Below are 12297 nucleotides of genomic sequence, written 5' to 3'. Positions count from 1 at the left end.
TGATGCTAATTGTATCTTATTTCAATGAATCATTTCAGTGCATCACTATTTATATATATATTTTAAAAATCATATGAAGAACCACCACATGCTCGCATGGCTAAACACTATTTTTAGCTTCTGTCAGTCTCCCCAACAGCTTCTGAATGCGTGGCTCAATTAGTCCAAATTTGAAAGGAGATACTGTGTTGCAGTTATCCCTGTCCTTACAATGTTCTTAAAGTCAGCAGTCAGGTAAGAGGAGAACCACAGATCAATCTACTGGACGAAGGGTAGGCAGGGTGCAACTGATGTCCTGCACCTTTAGCAGCAGCAAAGCAGGGGCCAAACTGGCCTAACTTGGGAGTGGTTCTATGGCTCTGATCCTTAGACTGTAAAGAAGAGCTGAGACATTGCAGTGAAGAGAATGGCACTGTTTAGGAACAAACCCACAGATCTGTAGGAAATCAGGCTTCATTGCCTCTGCTTCTGCTGCAACAACTTACTTATAAGCTCAAGACTGTAAAGGGTCCTCTGTGTGTAGACCCGTCAGAGGGATTAGGGATAATATGGATAAAAAGTATGGAGTGTAACTGTCTGGCAGTCAGAGCCATTCCTCCCAATCCTTCAGGCATACAATCCTGTGTTAGCAGTAATGCCTCATATAACTGAATTGCAACTATTGCTTTCAAAAAGGTAAGACGAATACCACAATCATTTAGGATAGCTTATTCACACAGTTAAAAAACATACATTAATTTCACCACTATAAGGCGCACCCTTTTGACTAAAATTTTCCCCGGAACCCGGAAGTGCGCCTTATAGTCCGGTGCGCCTTATATGATATACAAAATTGCGACATTTCCCACCCCGGAAGTGTGAGCTGCAATGGGGGGGGGCAGTGCCGCGGGAGCGCCGAGTCACGAGGGGGGGCGGGAGCGGGCGGCCACGGCCAGCACGAGCTGCACGGGGAGGGAGGGAGCTGCCGCGTGGCTGCGCTGAGCTGCGCCTGCCAGCACCGGGGGTGGGTGGGAGTGCCAGGGCCCACTGCACGGGGAGGGCGCCTGGGGCTGCCTTTGAAAGCCTACGCTGATCTGTGAAAAATGTTTCCAAATTGTGCACCTGCCGGTAAATTCCACAATCGTGGGTTTCCGTTACTAATTCGTTACTTTGTTGCGCGCGGCACGGATCTTCGCAGCAAAAAAAAATGCGCCTTATAGTCCGGTGCGCCTTATATGATCTACAAAGTTGCGAATTTTGCCAGCTCCCGGGGGGGGTGCGCCTTATAGTCTGATGCGCCTTATGGTCGTGAAATTACTGTACTCTTACTCTGCCTGTGGGTCTGATTTATGTTTGTTATGTCAAGTTCCACAGGGCTTTTAAAAAGTTAAAAATCACAAGTGAGTTCACAGCAATGTTACGGTATTACAATGACAAAATTAATTTAGACAGTTTCAAGGTACTGAATAAATTCAGTTTATTGACACATTATAGAAGACAGTATGACACAAGCACAGCATAACTTTCATGTCTTTTTGTTTCACAAGTGTAGCCAATACTTGTCTGCTTTTCAAATTACACCCAACAACATCCAAGAGTAACCACCTCCACTCTTGTTTGAATAGGTATGTAAAAAAACCGTTCTGTTAGCCAGAAAGACTCTCACAGTAATTTGATTGATTTACAAACCTGATCTCCACCTAGCATCCAAACAATAATGATTAAATACATTTAATACACATGCTATTAGCATTTAGTATTACTTTGTCTTCCCAGCAGTCTTTAAATTCTTAGCGTATTTCCAGTATCACATAAATTCAACACTTCCCCCACAGATTTTTACAACATGAGATAAATTTGATACGTTGCTGAGCACCAGTACATCAGCATTAATGCTGTATGGTCAGCATTAATTCATGGCCCATGCAATTCAGACTTGACCATTGATAGCTAAGTATGAGTCAGCACTTTGAAAGGGAAAGCAGGAAAACTGATTTATTAAAAAAGCCTTTACTGACCTTCATTAAAATCTATGCATGCCTTAAGATCCTGCTAATAAATGGAGCACCAGCATTAGCTGACTGTGTGTCACAGCCCCTAGACTGTATATCGCTTTTGAACTCAAGACCTTTCCCATCTGCTCTTTGGGTCATTTCAATCTGTATCTGTGTACTATCCAGCATACCAGGTTCCCAATAACTCTATCTGTTGGGTCAGTCTATTGTGTTATCCTAGTTGTCTTTACTACTATTTGATCCCATTGCATGTGCAGCTTCATAACAAATAGAAAATTCCAAATTATTCAGGTGTGTGACGTTCTATAAGCACTACAAAGGTTTTAAAATGTCAAGACAGATCTTCCACTACAATGAGGGTGTTTCATGGAACTCACAGGCCAGTTTAATTTGTATTTTAGAATAAGTAAAGAAGCAAATCTATTGTATACACTTTCCTAGCTTTAATCCACTTTTGAAATGCCTGGCTGTGTTTTAGTGGAAGTAAGATATCTGTCTGATTTCTCTGGCAAATACAAGCAGGTACATTATTCTAGCTCCAAAAGGAGTTGTAAAGTTTTATATTATACACAATAAATATTTCAAACTTCCTGCTTTAGGCATATGCACAGGACATTTCCAACCAGGCACATCATATTCTCTAACAAATAATTTCTAAGAATGTGTATTTCAATAAAGTAGTAGCCACATATTTTATGTTCTGTGCATAGCAATTGTGACAAATTCATTTTGTCACTAACTACTCATGCCTGGGATTAACAAGAAAAGAAAATTGCACCAAGTTTGAACATTCGTCTTCATTACTCAAGGCATTTTGTTTCTTTTTCCTGTGAAGATGATCAAATCACATACGTTACAGAGGGTGTCTGAGCAATACATACACCCTTAGTGATTAAACAGCTCCATTTGAAATCATGGAAATGAGTGTGTTTGCCTGTCTCTTTGCTTTCATAGACCTGTAAACTATTTGGTTGAGCATGCTGAAGCTTTCAGAGCAGCTCAGAGGTGCTTGGCACAGACAGGAGAAGTAGGGCAAGGGCATGCTACAAAATGAAGTAATTCTGGATATAGATATAGTGAAAAGCCAAAATGGAAGGGCTTCTGTACAAGGAAGAGACATCAAGAGCAGCCATAATGCCTCAGAGAGATGACACAAGCAGGAAGTGCAGAGCTGGCTCAATACATTTTTTCAAACTCCTGGCTAGTCTACTGCCATCCAGAAAAATGCCTACAGTATTCTTTTAGAATACTAATTGGTAGAAGCAATTAGTTGAAAGAAATACCTGCAACTTAAATATTCCTGTTAATCTGACTGAAAAGGAAGCAAATCCACTAATGAACAATAAGACCTCTGAAATCAGGTTCCGGTCCCTTGCCTCTTTGTCCCAGTGCCAGTTATAGAATTCCCAGAGAGGACAGAGGAGTAAAGGACAAAGCAGAAACTGAGGATTTGTTTGATCTGAGATGTCATTATAATAGTGCTTAGTATTTCTCTGCTGCTGTTTTATCCCAAAATTGCAGTGTAATCAGTTGGTACCTTTACCCTTCTTACTGCTGTTTGTGTATAACTGACTGCAACACAAGAAAAAAAATCAATAGGGCACACCAAGGAAAATGCTGCACTACTTAGAAAACAGCAAATTATTCCCTATAGGGAAGAAGAAATGGAAGATTCTCTCTTTTACTTTTTTTTTGTTAAGTTGCCCTCCTAGAAGATGAGGGTGTAGTCTGTGGTGCATCCATCAAGCTCATATGGTTAAGACAAACTAAGTTATTTAAAATACAGTTCACATCTGAGTGGGAAACATTCCCAACTGTACCAAAAATATCTGATCAGATCAGATAAAATCTGATAATCAGATTTAAAAATGCCTAAATTACTAGGTCTTACCATATTAGTTTTTGATTCACTAGACTTTCTAGATCTTCTTGAACTTAGTAAAGACTTCACTTGAACCATGGTATATTATCAAATGCAGCATTTTCTGTCTTATTACAACACTCCCTTTAAATAATCTGTAAAAATGAAAATACTTTATAAGATGGAAAAAGAATATTTTAAATCAAAGCTCAGCACTGTGGTAGTATTAGTCTTCTTGAAAAGATGCAAAATACACACCTGATTAATCTGTCACCACTATACTTCAGGCTTTGCCTTGTCAAAAGATTTCCAATGACAAAGTTTAACAGATGGAAAAAACCCAACCATTTAGATGCATGAATAGAAATTCTAACAGTGCACAGTACAAGTTAGGGTAAAAATCAAGTCAATGACCTATGACACAAGTAACTAAAGTAAGTGCTAAGCTTCAGCACACCTTTTTTAATAGGTTTTGGGCCTATTTCAACCACACAGAAACTTGAAAGACACATCAATGCTTTTGGAAAAGATACACAAACTATAGAAGGTACTTTATTTTGATTATCTCCCTGGGATAGTAAAACACAAATCATTACTTCATTATTGCATGTAATGGATCAACATGTACATGTCCAGAGACATTCAGTTAAGGCAGTAGTTGGTGATACTGTTATTTGAAGAACGATCCAAAATGTATCTATGTAACAGTGGACCAAAATATTGCTTTCAAAATCTTTATTTAGAAATTAAGAGTCAGACATGGATAAATACACCATTTCACTGAAAGGAAGGAAATAAGAGTGCTCTACTGCCAGAAGGATAGGTACAAACTAGTTTCATGCAGACTGTTTATATGATAAAGCAGTGAAAGCTTTTCTGATGTTGGCAACAAATGCAGAAAAATTGTTAGTTTCTCTCAGTTTGAGCTGTAACTCTGCAATACAGTCCAGAGGAGGAGTACAGGAAATCACTAAAATGACACAAATTTGCAAAAGATTAGACTATGTTACTCTAGGCTTCTGGAACAAGTTGAAATATGCCTGTCAGCACACACACCCACTGTAGCAGAAACAAACTACAAAATGAAGCATCCTTATTCTGTATGTCCTCCTTCTCCTGCTTTGCTTGATACAAAGTAAACAGCATCTCCACAAATGGAGGGCAGTGGAGACAAGCAGATGTATTTTCATGTAAATTAACAAGACAAACATATTTAAACAAACGATATTAACACTGCAAGACTTTTCATTCAGAAATTGGAAGAGAAAAGATTACAACTAAACTGCACTTTACTCCTCTCCTTTTTCCAACACAGGCACCAGATTCACTCCTCTTATTTAAGTATTCAAAATTCACATACCTTCATAGTCCCCTTGTTCATTTATGGAAAGCGTACACATGTATGGCTTGTCAGGATCTTTGTGGTCAATGTGTCTGAATATAAACTGTAATTGCTCGTCTAAAATGAACACAAATGGAATTAATTAACACCATTAACCTCTGCTGCAGAGTCACAATGATGACTAAATATTAAAACACAAGGTTAGTTTCAATTAATATTCTTAGAACACTGAAAAATTAAGCAACCCTGGTCTCTTTGCAAGGCAAATGCATTTTAGCATATTTTGCCATTTGGGGGACAATTGTAGTAGTTGGGCTAAGCCAATTGATCAGATGTGTAAACTATGTGCTCTTCACTGCACAATCCAATATGAATCCCACTGTATCAGTGCACACAGAAACTATGGAAGATATAGAAACCTACCGTGTATTCTACGCATCTCCAATGCAAGATGCTCTTTAAACAATGTTGTAATCTTGCTCACTTGTTCCACTTTCTCCTTGGCAGCTTTATTTTTAGAAGATTTTACTAGAATTTTAAAATCCATCGTAAGTATCAAAGGCAAGCACATAAAAAAAAAAAAAACCCATAAAGAGCAAGAGATAAAAATAACCCCTCTTTCAATTAAGAAAATTTACTTATAATCCCTTTCTTACTTACTTTCCATTTTCTTCATCAACTCTTCTTTAAGCTCTTGGATGATGTCAGTCAAGTTCTGCTGCTGCTCTTCTTCTTGATTTAGCTTTGATTTTATTTCTGTCAACTGCTCTTCCTTTTCTGCTATGTATTTGCCCTGCTGGAGAATCTCTGGAAGGAGGCAAGAAAATATGAACATATACAGTTGATTAAGTAGGTCTCTGCTATTTAAAACTTAAGCAGTTTGAAAGTATTTATACGAATAAAACACAGTGGAATGAATGCTACCTTAGCTGCAGAGAGAAGTCAGCTTAACTATACCAAGAGCATCAAATGAAAGCTTACGGTGAAAGCTACTACTAAGAGAAGCTACAAAGTGTGGAGCTGCTCTGATACGTTAATCAGATGAAATTTGTTTGAGGTGCCAGTACTATATACATCTTCAAAGTATGAAGGTGGTGGCTCTCACAGATAACGAAGAAATCCAAGAATGGAAACACTGACTGATATGAGAGCTGCAATACTTTGCACCTGATATTCTGAAGTTTACAAAATTCAGACAAGTTAGCCCTAGACTCATGAGCTGACTGTTCTCTTACTAATATAGAAAAGGCATAAATAACATCACAATACTTAGCTTTACTAAGCCATTTCATTTACTTTTCCTACGACAGTCAGGAAATTCTGATACTCTGTTGTTTGAAATACTTACACTCTATGCAAAAAACTTTTAGATTTTTGCATCATCAGTGAGTTTTTCAACAAACTGCTTTTGACTTGAAACTTATATTGTAAATTTACATTGTAACCAACTGATTATGTTTGGGTTTAATTCTGTTTTAATTCTGACGCTATTACTTTTTAAAATGTGAAGTTAAACATACTATTCCGCTTTATTAAGTTAATTTTATAAAGGTTGGACACAATAAATAAATAACTGTACCATTTTTATACTCCTGGATTTTGTCTATCATCAGGTCCTCTTCTTTCAGCTTCTTGGACCATTTCTCTGTAAGGGAAAGCTACTTCAGTTATCTGAAGAAGTTTGACGATAACTTGCAAAAGCAGAGTTAATAGGAGCATAGAGCCTTTTACCTGAAAGAGCCTCTACAGTCTCCTTGCACAAATCTGTCAGCGCTGAAGTCTGATTGCTCTGTTCGGTGCCATAACTGATTTTAAGCTGGATCCAAAACTCTTTCATCTCTTTTTCAAAGAGTGTTACTTCATCTTCCTCCTGTGCATTGCCCATAGTGCTGCAGCAAACCTGTAAGAGATCAGACGCAGCGTCAGGACGCGGGAGGCAATGGCAGCACGCGTAACTCGGGACAAACGCTCAGGGCTCAGGGCCGGTCTTACCGCTCCGCGCTGTTCAAACCTCTTCGCGCAAGTTGTTTTTGTTGTTACTATCGGCTCAGCGGGAGCCTCGTTTCCCTCGCGACTCTTCCAGCGCCCGGCTACTGCGCCAGGGGAGACCCCACGTCCCGGCAGCCCCGCCGCCCCCTCCCCGCCCGCCGGCCCGGGAGCCGCCCCCGCGCTGCGCCCCGGCCTGGGCCCGCACTCACCGCGTCCGAGCCGCGCCGCTTCCCGCCACCAACGGCCGCTGCCGCCCGCGCCGCAGCAAGCGCGCCGCTGATTGGCTGAGCCCCGCCGCGGGCCCGCCGGGCCGTTGCTGCGGCAATGCGCGCGAGGCGTGGCCGCCGTGAGGGGCGTGGCCGCCGTGAGGGGCGCGGCCGCCCGGAGCCGTGAGGGGCGGCAGCCGCGAGTCCCGCCCCTTCCCCTGGAGGGTGCTTGTTGGGACGCTTTGTGCGGTCTGTTTGTGCGGCGGCGGGGCTGTCTGCAGGGCCGGTGAGGGGAGGCAGCCTGCTCCGTGCTGAACAAGCAGCTCGGCTCACGCACCTCTGAAGCCACAGCCTGTTTCCAATGTCTGGTTTACTCGGGGAATACAATTGCGATAACTGGTCTTAAATTTTGTGAGTTTCCGAATTGCCTTTTAATGCCCCTGGTCTCTGAATTCTCTCAAGAGTGTGGATGAAGCTCGTACTGACGGGAGGCTGACCTGCAGGGATAATTGCAGTCCTTCTGGATGTGAACAAAGCCACCCTACATTAGCCCTGCCTGTACCCAGTCAAACATTTGCCATAAACCTCTGTCAGAGTGAGTTTGCTCTTTATGGCAGCGTGACTGGTGTTTCTCCAGTTGTTTGTATTCCCTTTTAGCTCTTGATAAGCACTAGTTGTGATCCACGGTAGTAGCCTTCAGTTTATTATGAAAGCTCCTTTTAAGAATTTTGTTGCCGTAGCTAATGGATTACTCCTAATTTTTCTTTATGCTAGTGCTGTTAAGATAACCCAGATTAATGTATATTTAGTCTGCTTTGAGGATTGCTATCTGAAAGTGCTAAGTACTATCTTCCACCAGTGCAATGCGTAGCAAAGTCGGTGCTTGAACCACCAACTTTTAGTTCCGTTACTCTTCTACAGATTTCTTCTATAAACACTTCTATGCTACTGTATTCCTGTCTCCTCTGACTTGGACATGCTGTTCTCCAGATTTCACAGTTTCCTCAGCATTGTTCCTGGAGTTAATAGACCCCTGTTTCTTACCTGCTTCACACTTACATGTGCTGAGGTTGGGCTGGTCCAAGGATGATTACCTAGCCATATATGAATTTGGGCACTATGGACCTATACCTTATGGCTTTTTTTATTTAGGAGCATTTCTTGCCTAGCCAAGTGCGCGCTGTTAGTGTGTAAGCTTCAGTGTTGCCCCTGATATCATTGGCCTTTATTATTTGACCTCGTAACTTTCTGAATACAGTTTTCCCAGGCCCTGGAGTTTAGTAAATACAAGTTAAAGCAATCTAAACAAGTCATGTTTTCTAATCTGTAATCTTTTGGTGGGTTCTACAGCTGGTCTCTTCTGAATTCTTTTGTTAACACAGATAATGTAGCTGGCACTAGCTCAAAAATGTTAGGTAGCTTTTCTTCATCCTCAACTTTTCCCACTACTGTCCACCATCAGTTTACCAAGTGTGTGTTTCAGGGAAGCACAGTCATGTCAATGAGTTGTTTTCAGTCAAACTGACTGCTTTTGCCAGCTACAAACAGGAATGTGGCCTCATGGCCCAAATTAGTGCAGGTCAGAGGCTTCTTCAGTCCCCTGCTGAGTCTGGTTCAGGAGGCTCCATAGACAGAAATGCTGGCAGCCAACCCATCGTAACTCTAACTCTAGCCAGGAATCTTATTGGGAAGGGAATTTAAAAAATGGGTTGGAGATTGTTGCCCTGATGGGTTCGCTTCTATTTCTGCCTGCAGTTCATGGAACTTGAAGGAATTTTATCCTCTCTAGGTTGCTTCTAATTTCTAAAATGTAGCTCTCCATACTTAAAAGAAGTAAAATTCTTAGACCTGACTTTTTCATAGGCATACCAGAATTGTGTTCCATGCATTGTTTGTATGATTTATACAATTGCACTTATAAACAGAATATAGTGTAATTACACTACTAATTGGCATTACTAATGTAAACAAGTATTAAGGTCTGGCTGATATTGTTATAGTGCACAGATTAGTTTTGTTGCTTTTGTGTGCTTACATAGTTAACTTTATAGCAAAGAGTAATGACTATACTCCTAGGAAAGATCAGATTAAGGTGGCAGAATGAAGAGAAGGAGACTGGGTCATCTTAACTATTGCTAAACTTCTGTTGGTCAGTCCAACCCTAAAAAACCCTGGGTCCAATGAGGAATGCTTGAGGGCATGGGATAAGAAGGAAAGTAAAAAATGAGAGAAAGGGTGCAAGCTTCTTGAAATATTATTTTCTTCCTAATTAAAAAATTAAGGTGTATCTTCTGAGTGTTCCACTTGGAAAACATTCACACCTGAGAAATACCTGTCAGCTGTTGTATACAGTGTCTGCTGGTGAGCTTAGTAAATTGCTTGTTAATCCTTGTAGTTGGTCCAGTGTCAATGGAGATACTGGTGTGGAAATTAATGTTATTGTTCAATTAATGAAGCATAATGTTCCAGAAAGTTAGGCCCAGTTAATAGGCCTCCATTAACAGCGTTTCAAAAAATGTTTGCTTTGATGGGCTTTTCCCTCCCTTGCAAACACTTAACAGCACCTGTTGACTGTTATGTAATATTTGCTCTAATATGTAGGTGCAAGGCAGCTGTAAACATTTTATCCTCCCTTCAGTGGATTATCAGCATGACTCTTGTTTTTATGTACATATGTATATATCTAAAAAGTCTGTGGTTTTGTGTTTCTTGGAAAACATAATAAATCGAGAAATTATCAATAAATTAAAAATATATGAACAGAGAGCATTTGAAATGTTTTTGCTTTGAATTAAGGAGTAATTTATGTGGAGGCCAAACCTTGGCTCTCCAATATCAAAACAAGAGAAAGCTTCAATTTGAAAACCGAGTTGCCTACACTTTCTAACCATTTTTTTATAGACCATTAGGTTTCCCTGCAATTCCTCATACTAAAATGCAGCAAATAGTTGTATTTCATGTATTATCTCAAGTGACTTTGAAGCACTAGAGGGATTACAGAAGCTTTTTACAGTGCTTTGCATAGAGGAGTGAAGGAAGGTCTATTGAGGAAGTGTTTCTCCTTTGTCAAGCAAGTTATTAAATATAGTATTTCAAGACATTTTTCACCATCTTTGCTGATTATTACAGCTTGGAAAGTCTTTAGTGTCTCAGACTTTATTGATTGTGTGATGTCACAGGCAGGACAAGAAATTACTGCATATCAGTTACTGATTTCCTCTTGGATGGAGCAGGATCATGAGTGATTCCAGGCACAGTGAGAACTGCCTCTCCCACAGAAACATGCTAAGCTGTTCCAAAACTTTCATGGTGTCTGTTTTGTAGACTGTGGATTTGTTGAGGTTTTTTAAACATCCTTTATAAACATGACTACTCTGATATCTCTAAGGTGAGAGTGTAGGAGCTTCTGAAACACTCAGAAAGAATGTAGGAGAAAATGAAAGCCTTTTCTCTTGCTGTTAGTCTGTTTTATTACTTGGTCGGAGGACATGTATCTTGATGGAAACTTATGTACTGCAAAATATTTTTTCCTAACGGAACAACAGGTTTTTAGACTTAGCCTCATTATAGTTGTTGCTCTTTTAACCAAGTATTAGAAGTAAGATGTCTGTAATTCAGCTGTCAACTGACTTGGCATTTGCACTCACGTTTGAAGAGAACTATTCTTGCTAAACTAGATTGAAAAACAGAGGTAGACCTAAGATTTTTTACATTTTTGCATACTAAACCCAGACGTGTTTAAAAGAGTGATTTTTTTATTGTTATGGTCTTACCTTTAAAGGCAAGATATTTTTGCAGTAAAAAAATACAGCAGAAGAACATTGTCTTTAGCAATAAGGCATAAAGAGTAATTAGAGAGAGATTTCTAAGCAAGTATGGTCTTCGGGAAGTACTGGGAGAGAGGAGATTATTTCCATCCATTTATTTCTACAACAGTTGCCTTGCTGCACACTGTGAAAAACAGTAAGGTGTACAGCTTAGCAAGAAAAAAATATTCTCTAATATTTTCAGCTAAAAAACTAGGAAATATTTTTTGTTTAAATATCCTGAAATTTTAAATTTGGAAGGGTTTCCCTTGAAATCAGATAACACTAGTTGAAGTAAATAATTCAGTTAGTATATAGAAAAATCTTGTATTTATTCAGAAGCAGTGCATAGAAACTTTTAACTTTAGTGCAATTGGTAGCAATAAACATATAGGATTTAAATCTGCTAAAAAAATTCTAAAACCAGACTATTAATAGCTAAAGTAAATGGGAGTAGTTAAAGTAAATGTGAGATTGTGTCAGGAAGAGAAATATTCTATGTCCATTTAATTGTCATGCTTTATTTGTTGAATCTTCTTAATGTTTCCATGTGACTTCCCTGACCACACATCATGAAACCCTCTTAAGCCATTAAGCCCCTTTTCCGCAAAAACAGTTTAGTTCATATATTTATCTCCACAGCTTGTGCAGTTTAGCTTGAAGTGCATGGAAAGAGTATTAGGGAAGTGTGAAATACATATATAGAGCTGCTTTTGTCTTCTGACTCACACTGCTTCAGATGCACAGATAATTATTTGATAGAAGATACAAGTACATCAGAATATTAGTCTGATAAAAAGCTTGAAGTTTTCCCCTGATAATATCAGAAGTTGGTATCATCAGGCTTTTAGTATCCACTTAATCTCTTGTAGAAAATGTTCTTTTCATGAAGCCACCTCAAATGAGCATAATATTCTATGCTACAGTTGTTAGTACTAATATTGATCAATCTGATATGCTAATATATTGTCTGCTGTAATCTTTTAAACTCCTGCTGCGTGGTAGAATCTGTTTGGTCTTGGCTGTTTGCTCTGGAGAACCACTGTGCTTCACTTGGGAATAGTTCAGGGAAATACTCCTGCTGATCTGTTCCCAGCCT

The 12297-nt window shown here is 39.6% G+C and overlaps 1 protein-coding gene across 2 annotated transcripts; it reads right to left on the bottom strand.

The window, feature by feature from the left end:
• Positions 1 to 2092: 2092 nt before the first annotated feature.
• On the bottom strand, positions 2093 to 7449 carry SPC25 (SPC25 component of NDC80 kinetochore complex). Of its 2 annotated transcripts, none has more exons than XM_033064867.1 (7): positions 7396 to 7449; positions 6929 to 7097; positions 6777 to 6842; positions 5858 to 6004; positions 5621 to 5725; positions 5216 to 5314; positions 2093 to 4825 (listed from the first exon to the last, which is right to left on the bottom strand). In XM_033064867.1, the coding sequence occupies exons 2-7, from the start codon at positions 7080 to 7082 to the stop codon at positions 4692 to 4694; spliced, it is 705 nt and encodes a 234-aa protein (XP_032920758.1). In that variant the 5' UTR covers positions 7083 to 7097; positions 7396 to 7449; the 3' UTR covers positions 2093 to 4691. The 2 variants fall into 2 exon arrangements, with proteins under 2 accessions (XP_032920758.1, XP_032920759.1); XM_033064868.1 differs by lacking the exon at positions 7396 to 7449 and adding an exon at positions 7190 to 7322.
• Between the last annotated feature and the right edge of the window lie 4848 nt (positions 7450 to 12297).

This window comes from Catharus ustulatus, chromosome 7 (assembly GCF_009819885.2).
Source record: "Catharus ustulatus isolate bCatUst1 chromosome 7, bCatUst1.pri.v2, whole genome shotgun sequence".
NCBI classification, from domain to species: domain Eukaryota; kingdom Metazoa; phylum Chordata; class Aves; order Passeriformes; family Turdidae; genus Catharus; species Catharus ustulatus.
Note: the sequence above shows the minus strand (reverse complement) of the source record. Positions and strands in the feature narration are given on the sequence as shown.